The 20,937-nt window shown below is 34.7% G+C and overlaps 2 protein-coding genes across 4 annotated transcripts; both read right to left on the bottom strand.

Annotated features, from left to right (window-relative positions):
* Positions 1 to 1,021: 1,021 nt before the first annotated feature.
* LOC148695822 (uncharacterized) lies at positions 1,022 to 8,755 on the bottom strand. 2 transcript variants are annotated; one of them, XR_015964545.1, is made up of 3 exons: positions 8,192 to 8,755; positions 1,153 to 2,621; positions 1,022 to 1,098 (listed from the first exon to the last, which is right to left on the bottom strand). XR_015964545.1 is itself a non-coding variant. In XM_088697652.1 (2 exons), the coding sequence occupies exons 1-2, from the start codon at positions 8,236 to 8,238 to the stop codon at positions 1,268 to 1,270; spliced, it is 1,401 nt and encodes a 466-aa protein (XP_088553778.1). In that variant the 5' UTR covers positions 8,239 to 8,755; the 3' UTR covers positions 1,022 to 1,267. The 2 variants fall into 2 exon arrangements, 1 of the variants encoding a protein (XP_088553778.1); XM_088697652.1 differs by having other exon boundaries at positions 1,022 to 2,621.
* A 218-nt stretch (positions 8,756 to 8,973) lies between these two features.
* On the bottom strand, positions 8,974 to 16,285 carry LOC148695821 (uncharacterized). Of its 2 annotated transcripts, XR_015964675.1 has the most exons (3): positions 16,144 to 16,285; positions 9,105 to 10,573; positions 8,974 to 9,050 (listed from the first exon to the last, which is right to left on the bottom strand). XR_015964675.1 is itself a non-coding variant. In XM_088697826.1 (2 exons), exons 1-2 carry the CDS (start codon positions 16,188 to 16,190, stop codon positions 9,220 to 9,222), a joined length of 1,401 nt encoding a protein of 466 aa, XP_088553952.1. In that variant the 5' UTR covers positions 16,191 to 16,285; the 3' UTR covers positions 8,974 to 9,219. The 2 variants fall into 2 exon arrangements, 1 of the variants encoding a protein (XP_088553952.1); XM_088697826.1 differs by having other exon boundaries at positions 8,974 to 10,573.
* Between the last annotated feature and the right edge of the window lie 4,652 nt (positions 16,286 to 20,937).

Below are 20,937 nucleotides of genomic sequence, written 5' to 3'. Positions count from 1 at the left end.
ATAAAAGAGGAACTCATCTTCAGAAGAAGCATATAAGTTTTTAACTTCAAAAGCTCAGTTCAATATTATCTCTCTGAGATTATTCAAACACTTGTAATACAAATATATTATTCAGGATGCCTGCGAGCTCCATCTATTTGTTTACTTGTTTCATCTGCCATTAGGCAATACCTGTTTGTTATCTGCATTGCAGTAAGTTTTCAATAAAACTTATTTTCCAAATATACTTGCATCATTACGTTTAATTCATTATTTTGATATGCTACTCTGTCTTAATATGTTTTATTTCTGCACTTTAAATTATATGGACGGCTATGCCTCCTGCTGCTATTTTATGATTTACTTCCGCACTTTATATTCTATGGCTGGCTTTGCCGCCTGTTGTTAGTTCCGCCCCATTTGGTATCAGAGCCAGCCATTTGGCCCCATGGAAGAGCTTTGGCTCTGATACCAAATGGGGCGGAACTAACAACAGGCGGCAAAGCCAGCCATAGAATATAAAGTGCGGAAGTAAATCATAAAATAGCAGCAGGAGGCATAGCCGTCCATATAATTTAAAGTGCAGAAATAAAACATATTAAGACAGAGTAGCATATCAAAATAATGAATTAAACGTAATGATGCAAGTATATTTGGAAAATAAGTTTTATTGAAAACTTACTGCAATGCAGATAACAAACAGGTATTGCCTAATGGCAGATGAAACAAGTAAACAAATAGATGGAGCTCGCAGGCATCCTGAATAATATATTTGTATTACAAGTGTTTGAATAATCTCAGAGAGATAATATTGAACTGAGCTTTTGAAGTTAAAAACTTATATGCTTCTTCTGAAGATGAGTTCCTCTTTTATAGAGGGAGGAGAATGGTTGAAGAATGCCAATTTGATCCGGGAATCTCGCTGGTCGAGAAGAGAAGGCTGGCAAAGCTGTCTGACTGATGGATCTCTACTGTGGAGTCACGATGATACTTTTACAAAAGGTGAATGAATAGTGAAGATGCTTTGATTCTTTTACAAAAGTTAAAAGAATAGTGACCTTTTTGTTTTTCACTATTGTGAATAGTGACATTTTTGTTTTCACTATTGTGAATAGTGACCTTTTTGTTATTGTGAATAGTGACATTTTTGTTTTCACTATTGTGAATAGTGACCTTTTTGTTTTTCACTATTTGAAGAATAATGCTTCGGTTTTTACGGAAGATATGAAAGCAGCTACTGCTGATGATGTTGCTGGGCTGACATAATCACATGGGCAAATATTGCTTTTCAGATATCAAATGGGTCCTGGGCATCTTGAAAATCTGCTTGATCAGCCCATTTGGCGGGAAGCTGAGACGAGGCATCAGAATTATCTGAATCTGAGTCTGAACCTTTTTTCTTTTGCAGCAATGCTGCTTCCGCCATTAGCAGATGAGCCATATCCAGCAGTTGGGTAGTTTTTTCTTTCTTTGAACTGGAGGACTTGGCTGACTTGGAAATTCCTTTGAGGGAGGAAGATGGACTAATGTCTGATAAGGACTGAACTGGTTCCTGAGCTTTTGGTAATTCAGGAAATTGCTGATGAACTGGCAAAGCTTGTGAGGACGAAGATGAAACTTTGATTGGCAGTGCCTGAAAAGATGCCTGGGGAAATTCCACTTTTACAAGATCAATAATTTTTTGGTGGTTGAATTTATCCCACCATTTTACCCATCTGGTTCTGTAAATACCACTGGTGTCCATTTCAAAGTTCCATTTGAGAATCCATGGGATCTTGTACTTGGCCATGAGCAGTGAAAAAATAGTAACTCTGTTGTCGAAACGACTTCTGTCAAAACTGGGCTGGAAGTTGTTTGTGAGAACATGACGAAGGTCATCTGGAATGATGGAAGAGCTTGGGCCATGGGAAGCCCACCAATCTGGAAACCATGCAGGAAACCGCAATCTGAAATTCTTATCAAAAGTTATGAACCATGAATGACTAAAGTCTTCTGTCTGGTGGAGAAAAATGTTGGTCCATGCTTGGATATAATCATAGTAATTGTAATGATTGTTTGGGATGAGAACATGCTGAGTATGAAGGGGTTTTGTGTGAAAAAGGGGAATTCCCCATTCGAGTTCGGTAAGGAATTTTCCAATATGGAGTGAATGATACAATATTTTGTTTTGGTGAGTGGTACTGTAAATTGGCTTAATAGCAATGCTTTCTGTTTCTGAAAGGATAGCCTGGTAATATTTTAGGCTTTTATAGGATTCAGTTGGTAAGAAATGAAAATTTGGTGGAAGGAGTAATTTGGCAATGCGCTCTGGGGGTTGGTTTTTGTTAATATGAAGAGGAATGTTAAAAAGCTTTTCAGAATGAGGGTTCTGGACATATGGTGATGTTTTAGCATAGCTAGGTGTTTTTGGTTGTGAGGGAGCTGGAGAACGAACTGATGAGTAAGGATCATAAGGGGTGGCTAAGGCCGTTTGGTAATTTGGTCGGATATTTCCTACTGTTGATCCTAAGGGAGTAAATCTGTTTGTAATGGCGAGGGCCGATGAAGAGTCGGGAATAGACTCTTGTTTTACTGGTGCTGGGGTTTGGGTAAGGGTGGCTGGGAGCCTTCGTTGCTGAGTAGGATTAGTACCCATTCTTCCCCTGCAAAAATTCTCTGGTTAGAAAATCTGGGATGCAATTCTGGCTGCCTTTAATGTATTCAATATCAAAATCAAAAATACTTAATATGGCTTGCCAGCGTGCAAAAATTTGTTTTGATGCAATATTTTGAACATCTTTTTGTAAAACATGTTTTGCAGATTTGCAATCAACACGAACTAAAAATTTTTGATTTAATAAATCATCTTGGAATTTGCTAATACATAATACAATAGATAAAATCTCTTTTTTAATAGTACTACAATTAGCTTGAGCAGAATTCCAAACTCCTGAATGGAAACGAACAATTTGTTCAGGAGCTTCGGAAGAAATTTTTTGTTTAAGGATACCTCCATAACCGATTTCAGATGCGTCGGTTTCGACTATTTTGAGAGAGCCGGGAGTTGGAATGCCAAGGCAAGGCAAAGTCTTGACATGATTTTTGATCTGTTTGACAATGGAAGTATGATTTTGTGACCATGATGGAGGATTTTCCTTGAGACGATCAAACAAGGGCTTACATTGTTGACGCAGATGAGGATAAAATTCTGAAACATAATTGAGAGATCCAAGGAATCTTTGAAGCTGGGTTTTATCAAGAATTTGATCTGGAAATTTATCAGCAAACTGGATGACTCGATCTATTGGTTGAATGGTAGACCTGTAAATATGGTAACCTAAAAATCTAACTCTGGTTTGAAATAACTTAATCTTAGATGCCGAAACAACTAACCCATTGGACCTAATGATCCTAACAAATGCATGCAAATGCTTCCAATGCTCTTCTATTGATTTTGAGAAAATTAATACATCATCAATATAAAGAATCGAAAAATGGCTGTATTGATTAAAAATTTCATTCATGATATTTTGAAATTCACTTGGTGCATTTTTCAAGCCGAAAGGCATTACATTCCACTCATAATGTCCGAAAGGAGTTACAAAAGCAGTTTTGTATTTATCAGATTCATGAATTTGAATTTGCCAAAAGCCTGATTTCATATCAAATTTAGAAAAAACAGTTGCCTGAGAAAGTCTCTTTATCAAGTCTCTTTTGTTAGGAATTGGATATCGGATCCATTCTAAAACATCATTCAATGGTTTGTAGTTGATAACCAGTCGTGGAGCACCGCGTTCTAATTCTGCGTTTTTCTGGACATAAAAAGCAGGGCATGACCATGGAGATTTGCTTTTACGGATAATTCCTTTTTCTAAAAGTTGATTAATTTCAGTTTTACAAAACTCTAAAACTTCTTGATTCATTTGAATTGGTCGTGCTTTTGTGGGGATTTTTGACTCAATAAAATCTTTAATATAAGGTAGTTTAACAATATGTTGTTTTCTGTGCCAAAAAGCATTTGGAAGATCGGAACAAATTTCTTTAGTAAGCTTATCAGAAAACTGGCAAATAGAATCTAATAAAGATTTGTTTGTTAATTGTTCTTCAATTCTTTTGTGAAGAATTTCTTCCTGTAAAAAAGCAATTTGTTGGGATTTTGCAGTAATCTGGTTGAGAGTTTTTGAAACATTATCTTTTTGAAGTTGTTTTAACTTTTTAAGATCTGTTTCCATGCAAAATTCAAAAGTAATTTTTTGGCCAAAAACCTTGGTAGAAATACAGTTGTGATGAACTTTGAAAGGATAAATTAATGCAATGAAAGGGAGTCCCAAAATAACTGGATCAGAAATATTTTTGATTAAAACAAATGGAGTTTTAAAACAAATATTTTGTTGACAAACATGGGCTTTGGGAATTTCATATTTTAATTTCATCGGGGATTGATTTGCAGCGCTAAGTGTTTCCGTAGACTTGTGAAAATATTTAGTAGGTATTAATCCTTCTTGAATGCAATTTAAATCTGCACCTGAATCAATTAAAGCGATGGTTTCTAAATGAAAATCTCCGATTACTATCGTAACTTTAGAATACCATTTTCGAATTCTTATTTTGTCTAAAAGACTTAAAACAAGTTCTTTTGAAGAAGAAGATTTAGTCGAGTGAGCGTCGGAATCGGAATTTGAGGAAGAACCATTTTGTTCTTGGACGAGTTCTTGCGTACGTACTCTACTGAGTTGTGAACGAATGTCGGTATTTTCGGATTTTAAAAACTTAATTTCCGATTTGATTTGATTAACTTCTTTTTGCAAATCTTTGAGGGTGATCTCCTTTTTGGATTTATTAAAACGTTCCAAAGTGGTACTGAGAGAAATCTTTTGAGAAGAAATTTGACTAGTGCCAGGTTCATGAGAAGAAATCAAATTTTTGAGTTTTTTCAAATAAAAAGATTTTAAATCAGGATCATCGACTTTACTAATTAATTCTATTAAAAACTCTTCTTGTTCTTCTTGCTTATTAAGCACTGAAATTTTGTTACAACAAGTGTCCGTGCACCCAAACTTAATGTTTGGCGAGGAGACGTCGCTAGAACTGCTAGAATCGGAGACGGAAAAATCGGGATTTTTGTCAGATTGACTAGAGTCGGTATTTCTAATTTCTAAAGCCTGGATAAGTTGAACCTTCTCTTCTTCAGAGATTTTTAGTTGGTTAATAACCTTTTTAACCTTGCATTCATTTGCATAATGACCAAATTTACCACACTTATAACACTTTCCCTTTTTATTTTGAAAATCCTTTTTAGACTTTCTAAAAGGTTTTTTGTTTGAAGATGGTTTTTCATAAAATTTATTTGTCTGAAAAGGTTTGTTGGAAGATCTTTTGTTTTTATAAAATCTGGATTGATGTTTAGAAAACTTGCTGGTTTGTTGGGCTTTTTTCTTTTTACTCGAAGGAGCGATTGGAGGTAAACCGTATTGTTCACAAAATGTTCCAAGTTCGTATTTAGCAATAGATTTATCTTTATGAACTTGTTTTGAAATCTTCATGTCGATACACATTTTCAATCCTTCCTTTTGAATAACATTAACTATGTTACCATAAGTAAGGGTATGATAAGGTATGACACCTTCTTCATTTACTAAAACATTTCGAATTTTGTGAGCAAAAAGATTGGGTAAACCATTGATAAATTTTTCTTTCCAAAAAGGTTGATTACTATCTTCCCGAAGCATAACTCTGGATATGAAAACATCTTTATACCATCTGAAATCACTTAAGGTTGGACACCTTAAATTACTCAGTTGGTCGTGAATACGCGTAGTAACGTTGCTGGGTGTTCCTATAAAGTGTTCTATAATCGTATAAAGTAAAGTATTTACTCCGTCGGGTATTCCCTGTCCTATCGTTTCGTCAAAAATGGGAAATCCTTCCTCATCTTTTTTGACCGCAAAGCGTATTTCATCTCTGGACTGAGAAGTTAAGTGCTTCTCCCACCAAGAATGAAGCATTCCAGTGAAACCAGTGACGAGAAGATCAACGATTTGTGTTTGTGTAAAATTGTGATTTGAAATGTAGCTATTAGCAACCATGGACATGTGTTGAAGTTTGTTCAAAAGTTCTTGTTCGGATAAGCCATCTATGTTCCACTCATAAAGTTTGTCGGCTGAAACCGAAAATTGATTTTGAATATTTCGTTCTTCAAATTGAAGGTCAGGAGGAGTTGGCCTGGGATACCAGTTTTTTGTGAGAGAAGTAGGGTTGACCGGATGAGTACGAATACGTTTTAAATCAAAAGTTGGTTGAAGATCAATGTTTTGAAAAATATTTTCAATATTTTGGATAGCAGAACTAGTTTCCGTGTCCTGAGAAGAATCAGAAGTATTTTCTTCTTCGACAGAAACATCATTGTTTTGCAAAACATTAACAACTTTCTCTTTTTTGAGCTCAGTGAGCATATGATCAATTTTTTGTAAAGTAGTCATGGATTTTAAAGCAGTGGAACTTGAAGCAGTATCAGTAAAATTTACTAAAGGTTTTTCTTTTGGAGAAGAAATTGGTTGAGACAATTTGTCGATTTTGGTTTCGATTTTGTCTAACTGTTTTCCAATAGTATGAAGACTTTGGTTTGTAAAATTGTTCTGTTCAATGATAGGTTTAAAACCAGAATCTTCTTTTGGAATTTTGAAAGGGGTTGCGGGGATGTTGGTATTACCAGTGGAAATCAAAATAGTTTCTTTGGGAGGATGACTGGAGGAAATCAAAGTTTTGTCTTCCTTAACCCAATTTTCTTTGGTAACAACCGTAACTTTATTTTTTGTTTCAAAATGTTTTTCAATAAAATCAAAGAAAGATATTTCAAATTGGTATTGTTCTACAAAAGCTTTCCATTCGGCATATATGGCTAGCTTTTCTTCATCACAATACTTTTTTCTAAAAATATTTCTTCTGGGGATGTTTTCCTCAGAAGCGATGTCAGCTTTAAGCTTCCTCCATCGGATTTTATGTGGTTTATTCAAAACAAGTAATTGGTGATTCACCGATGTTGTTTCAAAATCAGAAGGAGTTGGAGAAGTGGGTTCTTCTTGGTTTGGAGGATGATAAACAGGATGTGCAACTTGTGAAGAAGTGTCGACAGACTTTAATTTGAGTAAATCATTGACTAGATCTTGTTGTGCAGCTTCCTGCTCTTTTAACTTTTTGTTTACTAAAGATTTGATCAAATCTTGATCTCGACCCAGTCTATCGGTTGACGTGGATCCAGAAAAAGACTGTCTGCTAGGAGTAAAAGATTTGTGTGACAAAACTGATTCACAAGATTTTCTTGCTGGACGATCAAAATTGATTTTAACTGTGCCATCAAAATATTGTTCAATGTTGTCAAGATTAACGAGGCTGTTTTGGACGGAAACCGGCTTACTTTCATTAATTAAACACCAATCTGAGGGGAGACTGATGTCTGACCACCTAATGGTTCTTGGTACTCTAATGTTTGCGCTTTCTTGGGTTGTTTGGATTAAAAGAGTGTGGTCGCGAGGACTTTTGTTCAAAGCTTGAAAATTCATGTTTGTGCCAGTGACTTTGTAATAAACTCTAAAAATAAGTGCCAAAGGTTGTGTTCCTTCCAGGACTTGGTACCCGGAGGTTTTGATATTAAGAGTAAGAGCTTTTAAAACATGTGGGTCTGAAAGACTTATTGTGAGATCTGGAAAACAATCAAAATGGATAGGTCCGTTATAAAGACTTGATTCAATCATTCCAAGAATACTATCGTTAAAATCAGTAAATCGGGCGTCACGAAGACATAAAAGAATAGACGTATTAAGACCTTTTCGTGTTAAAGGTTTAACAGCGATTTGAACTAAACCAATGTGAAGATAGTTATGACCGTTTTTGCGATGCGCTTTGATTTGTTCTGGAGAAAATAATTGACAAGTCTCATGTTCTTTGCTAAGAGCATAAGCCTTCTCAACTGTTTTGACGTGATGTTCGGATTTAAAAGAGGTCAAAGACCATTTTTTCTTGTAAATATTTTGGGTTGAAACTTTTGGAATGTTCCAGTCGGAAAAATCAATACTTTCGTCTGTTTGAAAATCCAATTTTTGTTCTTCATTGACAATGTCAGGTATAGTTCCTAAGGTGGATCTAGAGCTAGTGCTGGCCATTGAACTAGATCTAAATAATCTACTCATGAAATGCACAAAACAAGTATACTATATGCAAAACTTAAAAGATTCACCTTCCTCGTATGTCTAGACTCTTCCCCCGCTCATGCGCTCCGCTCATGCCTCTCCTGGGACTTATTGTTTGGACCACGTCTTACTGTTTGGCTGGAAGAAAGAAGAACTGAGGACCGACGATTAAGAAATGCAGATAAGATACAAGTATGTGAATAGCAATGAACAGATTAGATAGATGCTAATGCAATTACCAACCACTTGGCTCTGATACCAAATGGGGCGGAACTAACAACAGGCGGCAAAGCCAGCCATAGAATATAAAGTGCGGAAGTAAATCATAAAATAGCAGCAGGAGGCATAGCCGTCCATATAATTTAAAGTGCAGAAATAAAACATATTAAGACAGAGTAGCATATCAAAATAATGAATTAAACGTAATGATGCAAGTATATTTGGAAAATAAGTTTTATTGAAAACTTACTGCAATGCAGATAACAAACAGGTATTGCCTAATGGCAGATGAAACAAGTAAACAAATAGATGGAGCTCGCAGGCATCCTGAATAATATATTTGTATTACAAGTGTTTGAATAATCTCAGAGAGATAATATTGAACTGAGCTTTTGAAGTTAAAAACTTATATGCTTCTTCTGAAGATGAGTTCCTCTTTTATAGAGGGAGGAGAATGGTTGAAGAATGCCAATTTGATCCGGGAATCTCGCTGGTCGAGAAGAGAAGGCTGGCAAAGCTGTCTGACTGATGGATCTCTACTGTGGAGTCACGATGATACTTTTACAAAAGGTGAATGAATAGTGAAGATGCTTTGATTCTTTTACAAAAGTTAAAAGAATAGTGACCTTTTTGTTTTTCACTATTGTGAATAGTGACATTTTTGTTTTCACTATTGTGAATAGTGACCTTTTTGTTATTGTGAATAGTGACATTTTTGTTTTCACTATTGTGAATAGTGACCTTTTTGTTTTTCACTATTTGAAGAATAATGCTTCGGTTTTTACGGAAGATATGAAAGCAGCTACTGCTGATGATGTTGCTGGGCTGACATAATCACATGGGCAAATATTGCTTTTCAGATATCAAATGGGTCCTGGGCATCTTGAAAATCTGCTTGATCAGCCCATTTGGCGGGAAGCTGAGACGAGGCATCAGAATTATCTGAATCTGAGTCTGAACCTTTTTTCTTTTGCAGCAATGCTGCTTCCGCCATTAGCAGATGAGCCATATCCAGCAGTTGGGTAGTTTTTTCTTTCTTTGAACTGGAGGACTTGGCTGACTTGGAAATTCCTTTGAGGGAGGAAGATGGACTAATGTCTGATAAGGACTGAACTGGTTCCTGAGCTTTTGGTAATTCAGGAAATTGCTGATGAACTGGCAAAGCTTGTGAGGACGAAGATGAAACTTTGATTGGCAGTGCCTGAAAAGATGCCTGGGGAAATTCCACTTTTACAAGATCAATAATTTTTTGGTGGTTGAATTTATCCCACCATTTTACCCATCTGGTTCTGTAAATACCACTGGTGTCCATTTCAAAGTTCCATTTGAGAATCCATGGGATCTTGTACTTGGCCATGAGCAGTGAAAAAATAGTAACTCTGTTGTCGAAACGACTTCTGTCAAAACTGGGCTGGAAGTTGTTTGTGAGAACATGACGAAGGTCATCTGGAATGATGGAAGAGCTTGGGCCATGGGAAGCCCACCAATCTGGAAACCATGCAGGAAACCGCAATCTGAAATTCTTATCAAAAGTTATGAACCATGAATGACTAAAGTCTTCTGTCTGGTGGAGAAAAATGTTGGTCCATGCTTGGATATAATCATAGTAATTGTAATGATTGTTTGGGATGAGAACATGCTGAGTATGAAGGGGTTTTGTGTGAAAAAGGGGAATTCCCCATTCGAGTTCGGTAAGGAATTTTCCAATATGGAGTGAATGATACAATATTTTGTTTTGGTGAGTGGTACTGTAAATTGGCTTAATAGCAATGCTTTCTGTTTCTGAAAGGATAGCCTGGTAATATTTTAGGCTTTTATAGGATTCAGTTGGTAAGAAATGAAAATTTGGTGGAAGGAGTAATTTGGCAATGCGCTCCGGGGGTTGGTTTTTGTTAATATGAAGAGGAATGTTAAAAAGCTTTTCAGAATGAGGGTTCTGGACATATGGTGATGTTTTAGCATAGCTAGGTGTTTTTGGTTGTGAGGGAGCTGGAGAACGAACTGATGAGTAAGGATCATAAGGGGTGGCTAAGGCCGTTTGGTAATTTGGTCGGATATTTCCTACTGTTGATCCTAAGGGAGTAAATCTGTTTGTAATGGCGAGGGCCGATGAAGAGTCGGGAATAGACTCTTGTTTTACTGGTGCTGGGGTTTGGGTAAGGGTGGCTGGGAGCCTTCGTTGCTGAGTAGGATTAGTACCCATTCTTCCCCTGCAAAAATTCTCTGGTTAGAAAATCTGGGATGCAATTCTGGCTGCCTTTAATGTATTCAATATCAAAATCAAAAATACTTAATATGGCTTGCCAGCGTGCAAAAATTTGTTTTGATGCAATATTTTGAACATCTTTTTGTAAAACATGTTTTGCAGATTTGCAATCAACACGAACTAAAAATTTTTGATTTAATAAATCATCTTGGAATTTGCTAATACATAATACAATAGATAAAATCTCTTTTTTAATAGTACTATAATTAGCTTGAGCAGAATTCCAAACTCCTGAATGGAAACGAACAATTTGTTCAGGAGCTTCGGAAGAAATTTTTTGTTTAAGGATACCTCCATAACCGATTTCAGATGCGTCGGTTTCGACTATTTTGAGAGAGCCGGGAGTTGGAATGCCAAGGCAAGGCAAAGTCTTGACATGATTTTTGATCTGTTTGACAATGGAAGTATGATTTTGTGACCATGATGGAGGATTTTCCTTGAGACGATCAAACAAGGGCTTACATTGTTGACGCAGATGAGGATAAAATTCTGAAACATAATTGAGAGATCCAAGGAATCTTTGAAGCTGGGTTTTATCAAGAATTTGATCTGGAAATTTATCAGCAAACTGGATGACTCGATCTATTGGTTGAATGGTAGACCTGTAAATATGGTAACCTAAAAATCTAACTCTGGTTTGAAATAACTTAATCTTAGATGCCGAAACAACTAACCCATTGGACCTAATGATCCTAACAAATGCATGCAAATGCTTCCAATGCTCTTCTATTGATTTTGAGAAAATTAATACATCATCAATATAAACAATCGAAAAATGGCTGTATTGATTAAAAATTTCATTCATGATATTTTGAAATTCACTTGGTGCATTTTTCAAGCCGAAAGGCATTACATTCCACTCATAATGTCCGAAAGGAGTTACAAAAGCAGTTTTGTATTTATCAGATTCATGAATTTGAATTTGCCAAAAGCCTGATTTCATATCAAATTTAGAAAAAACAGTTGCCTGAGAAAGTCTCTTTATCAAGTCTCTTTTGTTAGGAATTGGATATCGGATCCATTCTAAAACATCATTCAATGGTTTGTAGTTGATAACCAGTCGTGGAGCACCGCGTTCTAATTCTGCGTTTTTCTGGACATAAAAAGCAGGGCATGACCATGGAGATTTGCTTTTACGGATAATTCCTTTTTCTAAAAGTTGATTAATTTCAGTTTTACAAAACTCTAAAACTTCTTGATTCATTTGAATTGGTCGTGCTTTTGTGGGGATTTTTGACTCAATAAAATCTTTAATATAAGGTAGTTTAACAATATGTTGTTTTCTGTGCCAAAAAGCATTTGGAAGATCGGAACAAATTTCTTTAGTAAGCTTATCAGAAAACTGGCAAATAGAATCTAATAAAGATTTGTTTGTTAATTGTTCTTCAATTCTTTTGTGAAGAATTTCTTCCTGTAAAAAAGCAATTTGTTGGGATTTTGCAGTAATCTGGTTGAGAGTTTTTGAAACATTATCTTTTTGAAGTTGTTTTAACTTTTTAAGATCTGTTTCCATGCAAAATTCAAAAGTAATTTTTTGGCCAAAAACCTTGGTAGAAATACAGTTGTGATGAACTTTGAAAGGATAAATTAATGCAATGAAAGGGAGTCCCAAAATAACTGGATCAGAAATATTTTTGATTAAAACAAATGGAGTTTTAAAACAAATATTTTGTTGACAAACATGGGCTTTGGGAATTTCATATTTTAATTTCATCGGGGATTGATTTGCAGCGCTAAGTGTTTCCGTAGACTTGTGAAAATATTTAGTAGGTATTAATCCTTCTTGAATGCAATTTAAATCTGCACCTGAATCAATTAAAGCGATGGTTTCTAAATGAAAATCTCCGATTACTATCGTAACTTTAGAATACCATTTTCGAATTCTTATTTTGTCTAAAAGACTTAAAACAAGTTCTTTTGAAGAAGAAGATTTAGTCGAGTGAGCGTCGGAATCGGAATTTGAGGAAGAACCATTTTGTTCTTGGACGAGTTCTTGCGTACGTACTCTACTGAGTTGTGAACGAATGTCGGTATTTTCGGATTTTAAAAACTTAATTTCCGATTTGATTTGATTAACTTCTTTTTGCAAATCTTTGAGGGTGATCTCCTTTTTGGATTTATTAAAACGTTCCAAAGTGGTACTGAGAGAAATCTTTTGAGAAGAAATTTGACTAGTGCCAGGTTCATGAGAAGAAATCAAATTTTTGAGTTTTTTCAAATAAAAAGATTTTAAATCAGGATCATCGACTTTACTAATTAATTCTATTAAAAACTCTTCTTGTTCTTCTTGCTTATTAAGCACTGAAATTTTGTTACAACAAGTGTCCGTGCACCCAAACTTAATGTTTGGCGAGGAGACGTCGCTAGAACTGCTAGAATCGGAGACGGAAAAATCGGGATTTTTGTCAGATTGACTAGAGTCGGTATTTCTAATTTCTAAAGCCTGGATAAGTTGAACCTTCTCTTCTTCAGAGATTTTTAGTTGGTTAATAACCTTTTTAACCTTGCATTCATTTGCATAATGACCAAATTTACCACACTTATAACACTTTCCCTTTTTATTTTGAAAATCCTTTTTAGACTTTCTAAAAGGTTTTTTGTTTGAAGATGGTTTTTCATAAAATTTATTTGTCTGAAAAGGTTTGTTGGAAGATCTTTTGTTTTTATAAAATCTGGATTGATGTTTAGAAAACTTGCTGGTTTGTTGGGCTTTTTTCTTTTTACTCGAAGGAGCGATTGGAGGTAAACCGTATTGTTCACAAAATGTTCCAAGTTCGTATTTAGCAATAGATTTATCTTTATGAACTTGTTTTGAAATCTTCATGTCGATACACATTTTCAATCCTTCCTTTTGAATAACATTAACTATGTTACCATAAGTAAGGGTATGATAAGGTATGACACCTTCTTCATTTACTAAAACATTTCGAATTTTGTGAGCAAAAAGATTGGGTAAACCATTGATAAATTTTTCTTTCCAAAAAGGTTGATTACTATCTTCCCGAAGCATAACTCTGGATATGAAAACATCTTTATACCATCTGAAATCACTTAAGGTTGGACACCTTAAATTACTCAGTTGGTCGTGAATACGCGTAGTAACGTTGCTGGGTGTTCCTATAAAGTGTTCTATAATCGTATAAAGTAAAGTATTTACTCCGTCGGGTATTCCCTGTCCTATCGTTTCGTCAAAAATGGGAAATCCTTCCTCATCTTTTTTGACCGCAAAGCGTATTTCATCTCTGGACTGAGAAGTTAAGTGCTTCTCCCACCAAGAATGAAGCATTCCAGTGAAACCAGTGACGAGAAGATCAACGATTTGTGTTTGTGTAAAATTGTGATTTGAAATGTAGCTATTAGCAACCATGGACATGTGTTGAAGTTTGTTCAAAAGTTCTTGTTCGGATAAGCCATCTATGTTCCACTCATAAAGTTTGTCGGCTGAAACCGAAAATTGATTTTGAATATTTCGTTCTTCAAATTGAAGGTCAGGAGGAGTTGGCCTGGGATACCAGTTTTTTGTGAGAGAAGTAGGGTTGACCGGATGAGTACGAATACGTTTTAAATCAAAAGTTGGTTGAAGATCAATGTTTTGAAAAATATTTTCAATATTTTGGATAGCAGAACTAGTTTCCGTGTCCTGAGAAGAATCAGAAGTATTTTCTTCTTCGACAGAAACATCATTGTTTTGCAAAACATTAACAACTTTCTCTTTTTTGAGCTCAGTGAGCATATGATCAATTTTTTGTAAAGTAGTCATGGATTTTAAAGCAGTGGAACTTGAAGCAGTATCAGTAAAATTTACTAAAGGTTTTTCTTTTGGAGAAGAAATTGGTTGAGACAATTTGTCGATTTTGGTTTCGATTTTGTCTAACTGTTTTCCAATAGTATGAAGACTTTGGTTTGTAAAATTGTTCTGTTCAATGACAGGTTTAAAACCAGAATCTTCTTTTGGAATTTTGAAAGGGGTTGCGGGGATGTTGGTATTACCAGTGGAAATCAAAATAGTTTCTTTGGGAGGATGACTGGAGGAAATCAAAGTTTTGTCTTCCTTAACCCAATTTTCTTTGGTAACAACCGTAACTTTATTTTTTGTTTCAAAATGTTTTTCAATAAAATCAAAGAAAGATATTTCAAATTGGTATTGTTCTACAAAAGCTTTCCATTCGGCATATATGGCTAGCTTTTCTTCATCACAATACTTTTTTCTAAAAATATTTCTTCTGGGGATGTTTTCCTCAGAAGCGATGTCAGCTTTAAGCTTCCTCCATCGGATTTTATGTGGTTTATTCAAAACAAGTAATTGGTGATTCACCGATGTTGTTTCAAAATCAGAAGGAGTTGGAGAAGTGGGTTCTTCTTGGTTTGGAGGATGATAAACAGGATGTGCAACTTGTGAAGAAGTGTCGACAGACTTTAATTTGAGTAAATCATTGACTAGATCTTGTTGTGCAGCTTCCTGCTCTTTTAACTTTTTGTTTACTAAAGATTTGATCAAATCTTGATCTCGACCCAGTCTATCGGTTGACGTGGATCCAGAAAAAGACTGTCTGCTAGGAGTAAAAGATTTGTGTGACAAAACTGATTCACAAGATTTTCTTGCTGGACGATCAAAATTGATTTTAACTGTGCCATCAAAATATTGTTCAATGTTGTCAAGATTAACGAGGCTGTTTTGGACGGAAACCGGCTTACTTTCATTAATTAAACACCAATCTGAGGGGAGACTGATGTCTGACCACCTAATGGTTCTTGGTACTCTAATGTTTGCGCTTTCTTGGGTTGTTTGGATTAAAAGAGTGTGGTCGCGAGGACTTTTGTTCAAAGCTTGAAAATTCATGTTTGTGCCAGTGACTTTGTAATAAACTCTAAAAATAAGTGCCAAAGGTTGTGTTCCTTCCAGGACTTGGTACCCGGAGGTTTTGATATTAAGAGTAAGAGCTTTTAAAACATGTGGGTCTGAAAGACTTATTGTGAGATCTGGAAAACAATCAAAATGGATAGGTCCGTTATAAAGACTTGATTCAATCATTCCAAGAATACTATCGTTAAAATCAGTAAATCGGGCGTCACGAAGACATAAAAGAATAGACGTATTAAGACCTTTTCGTGTTAAAGGTTTAACAGCGATTTGAACTAAACCAATGTGAAGATAGTTATGACCGTTTTTGCGATGCGCTTTGATTTGTTCTGGAGAAAATAATTGACAAGTCTCATGTTCTTTGCTAAGAGCATAAGCCTTCTCAACTGTTTTGACGTGATGTTCGGATTTAAAAGAGGTCAAAGACCATTTTTTCTTGTAAATATTTTGGGTTGAAACTTTTGGAATGTTCCAGTCGGAAAAATCAATACTTTCGTCTGTTTGAAAATCCAATTTTTGTTCTTCATTGACAATGTCAGGTATAGTTCCTAAGGTGGATCTAGAGCTAGTGCTGGCCATTGAACTAGATCTAAATAATCTACTCATGAAATGCACAAAACAAGTATACTATATGCAAAACTTAAAAGATTCACCTTCCTCGTATGTCTAGACTCTTCCCCCGCTCATGCGCTCCGCTCATGCCTCTCCTGGGACTTATTGTTTGGACCACGTCTTACTGTTTGGCTGGAAGAAAGAAGAACTGAGGACCGACGATTAAGAAATGCAGATAAGATACAAGTATGTGAATAGCAATGAACAGATTATATAAATCATTATATGGACGGCTATGCCTCCTGCTGCTATTTTATGATTTACTTCCGCACTTTATATTCTATGGCTGGCTTTGCCGCCTGTTGTTAGTTCCGCCCCATTTGGTATCAGAGCCTAGTGGTTGGTAATTGCATTAGCATCTATCTATATATATATATATATATTGGCTGGAAGCATTCGCTAATAAGAACGTCCTAATAAAATCAGAAGGCACTTCAAACTAAACAAATTAAAATATTAGACAAAACAAAACGAGCAAGCCGATGAGTCATACATTGGGCACAAAATTAGGGCAATCCATGATGACTAGTTTTTACTTTTTAGTAATTAATCTAGACATCTACAATGGCCAAATATCAAAATAAAAGATAAAGTAGAATAGTTACTAGCTAAGTGCCAATATCTTTTATAGTTTTTTTTCTTTCTATGAATACATGATGAACAATTCATGCAAATGAGGACAATTTGAAAATCTAGCAGACCTTTTTTTCTTTAGGCAGATTGGCTATTTTAACGATTCTATAAATCAAAGTGCTGAACTTTTAACTTAAAAAAAAATGATGGGTGGTGAGTCTATGAAGGTGATATAAATTGTGTATAAAGACACCTAACCATTTTGACAATTAAAATTTAATTTTTCATCATCTTAGCCAATTGCCTTTTTTTAATTGTTATTTTCCAGAAAAAGTAAGCAACTTTGAGCTACTAGTGGCCTTTGTTTTGCATTTAGGAAATTGCACCATCATTCCCATTTAATTGTCAAAGAAGTATTCAGTGTGACCATTAATTTAATTATACCCAAAGTTTAAAATATCGATATGCAAATTTATGGAAATATAGATGGATATATCGAATATCGAATATCGAATATCGATATTAATATCAGTGAATATATCAATATGCAAATTTATAGAAATATCGATAGATATAGCGAACATCGACATCAATATCAGTTACTTTCGATGGAAATAATGGAAAGTTAAAATGAAACTTTAGGGATTGTCAAAGATTGGTTTGGACGAAATATAAGAGTTTCTCTGATATTTAACAGATGTGTCAGAGATATCAACAATATATGTCGATTTTAGCCTAAACTTAAGAATTTATCCGATATAAGGTGACGTTTAGACTTCACCCACATTCTATATCTTTCTTTGATTTTTTGAATAATTTCATGTAAAGGATCATATCAAAGAAATTTTAAACACTGCTTATACCACGTAGGCAAATCCCACTAGGCTATAATGTTGTAGATTTTGTGCTCATAAATTTTTTTTTTTTTTTATTTAGTCAAACGATAGATTTTGTTAGATTAGTCATCGATAAAATTCAAACCCAAATCATCATACAAATACTCAACTCCATTTCATCGTTATGATAAATGGCCACTTGCGATTTTGTGCTCATAATTAAACTGAGGAAGTATTTGAGCATCTTCTTCTTTTTTTTCAAGGGCAAAAACTACACTTTATTTTCTTGGGACTTGTTAGGCTTAGGCCCATAATGAGCCCAAGTCAGGCACAACCCATCAGATTTGACATGGAAACCATAGTGGTGATGTAGAAATCAAACCATCTTCAGGTGTAGGAATAAATATTTATAATTACTTGAGTTACAAGTCTTTTTTACAAATTACATGATTCGAAGCTTTTTTTTGTTGTTACATTGGAGGAAATAAACTCATAACTGTCTAATCGTAGTCAAAATTAAACTCATCAAAAATATATATCGTCTTCATCATTTATATGAATGAAACATAAGACCTCCTCCAACTAAGTGAAAACAAAATTCACTCCATATTTTTTTCCATTAATACCAGAAAAAACATATATGGTTTTATTAAATGACATGAAACGTGTATAAGCCTTTCATTAAACCAAAACACGCTCAGATTTACTCCTTTAAACGTCCAGTTTAGTCAACCTGACATGCACCATTGGTTTCATTTTCTAATTAATATTATAGCATTATATATATTATGCATATACAGGTACTTTCTGTGAAATGTGAGAGAATGCCAACATGCAGCCATACATGAAAGGAGGAACCCTTGACGTGCTTCTTGTTGATGCTAAAGGCAAATCTTCTTGGTAAGCCATGGTTATATGATTAAATCCAAATTTAACCCCTCCTCCCTTCTCGAAAGGAGCAATTTCCCTTTATGTTTAGTACGCGCTAAGACCTAGTAAAATTCAGAAGGGACTTATCACATAACAATGGATCTCACTTATTTTTATTATAGATCAACACAATGTGTACCTGAAAATCCATGTCAAAATTTAAAAATCCTCAATATTTATACAATGATGTCCTATTTTTCGTACCTTTTTTTTTTTTTCGAATTAATTTCTTGAACATTTTTTATCTCATTAGTCACATTGCACTCAATTACCGTTACAGGTAGACCATCCTACTACGTGATCATAAAGTGTGGAAATCAAGAATATAGAAGCAAACAGTCATCAGGTATGTCTTAAATTTGTTTCCTCTCCAGATCTGGACTCCCATTTGGAGACATATGCATGTATATATAGCATATATATGCGCGCGCGCGCGCGCTCACACACACACACACACACATATATATATATATATATATATATATATATATCATCCTTTCGCTAATTGATTAAATGGGTTGTGTGATGCATGCAGGTGAAGATGAAAAGGTTAGCTGGAATGGAAAAGTCACGTTTAAATTTCCCTCGTCAAATTGGAAAAAGCTGACTTATCTCAAACTCAGAATTATGGATACTGAATTATTCGCAGATGCTGGATTTGTTGGTGAAGCCATGTACTTAATTGCCTAATTATCTCTCTTTTTTTACCTAAATTATGTACATGCTTTTCATAAATCTAATTTTCTGATAAACATTAATATTTCTCTTCGTCCCAATAATTAGCTTTAATTTCTGCTATGGAGGACTCATCTTGGTGGTATAGTTACTGAGGGAAAGCACAGAGGTTTCATTGAATTAAAACCACTTCCATACAATGTGGTGCTTGAAGATGACACCTATAATAAGGATTGGATTCCGGTTTACCACAAATATACGTATATACTTACATTTTGTGGTTAATGAATTCAATATAATCGCGCATTGAAACAAGATTTAACAACTTAGGATTCTGTTTCAGTCTAGCAACGTAACATGTTAGACTGTACCAGCAAGCGAACATTTCTCAAGTTTATAAGTCAAATTTTTTATTTTTCAATGCCAAACATGTTGCATGATGACTGTATACTATATATGCAGAAAGAAAGGCAGGTGGTAGAGACAAGGGAATTCTCCGCTGAGGATACAATTAAACCAAGAGGATCAATCTGTAGGAGCATTGCCAACTTATGGAGAATTTTATGGTGGAGGTTTTTGTTTTGTCATAGAACGGATTCTAAAAGTGAATAGAAACATAATTAGGGAATCACAGGGTCTTAATCATGAGTATAATGCTTTTTTTTTAGTCTGGTAAAGGTGAACTACGTATGGAAATCAGTATTCTTTTTCTTTATATTGGCACGTTATCACTTCAAAAAAAAAAAAATTCATTGTTTGATTTTTTAATAAGAAAAGAAAATGATGAAACAATGTGATCTTAATACTTAAAACAATTCCGCCAATACAAAGTTTAAGTAATTTATTACTAGATGTAACTTATGTGATAATTTTTAGTTTGACAACTTAACATATAATACATCTTCAAGATTAAGAAACTATACATAGAGATTTACATACACTTGAAACCTAAATAAAAAAAAATGGCAAAAAGATGCATGTTAGATTTGGGTGAATTTTTACCAAAAAGAGTACATTTTTTTATTGGTAAAACAATAGCGGCTTAAATATAAAGTTAATAAAATGTACAAACTTAAAAGAAGGCATTATGGATTAAATTTGAGGAGTCTTCAAATCAGAAGGACTCAAAAGCCAAAAATAAGGTCAATTTGGTGAATGTAATAGTCACCATATTGGTGGATATGTGTGCTTGACAAACAGTAGAAGTAGTTTAGGAACATAAATCACACTTCAAAATCAAAAGAACTTCAATTTTGACAACTAAAAATTCAGCCAATTAATAAAGCGTAGCACGACAGATTTTGCACATAAAACCATCAAATAAAACTAGTAAAGCAACATTTTTTAATACAAGCAGTAGATAAAAGAAACCGTAAAAGAAGTCAATGGTAACCACTATTATGGAGGCTCTGCACATAAAATGATCAACAAAAGTACGAGTTGTATCGGAATAGACCATCCAGCTCAACCGTATATCACACTCAGAAAAAAAAGATACACGCGCATGGGCAAATCTAACCACACAAAAGGCCGAACCAACAAATAAAAAACCCACATCATGAAAAGTAAGCCCAATCTTTTGCCAAACCCACACTACCTAAAAACACCTACTAAACAAACTAGCAGTCTGTTGACTAATCCGTAATCAGAATGAGAAAAATTGAATTAAAGAAAAATTGAATTGATGATGAGTTGGAATGAGGAGGAGTTAGAATTAGATTCCTGTTGAAATTGATTACTTAAATTTTCAGGAATTAGAGTAAAAAAAGTATTGATTCCATATATGTGTTTCCTAATTCACCAAAATCGAAATATAATTCA

Source organism: Pyrus communis, chromosome 7 (assembly GCF_041283825.1).
Source record: "Pyrus communis isolate YQ-2024b chromosome 7, ASM4128382v1, whole genome shotgun sequence".
Classification (NCBI taxonomy): domain Eukaryota; kingdom Viridiplantae; phylum Streptophyta; class Magnoliopsida; order Rosales; family Rosaceae; genus Pyrus; species Pyrus communis.
This window is presented reverse-complemented; position numbering and strand designations above follow the sequence as displayed.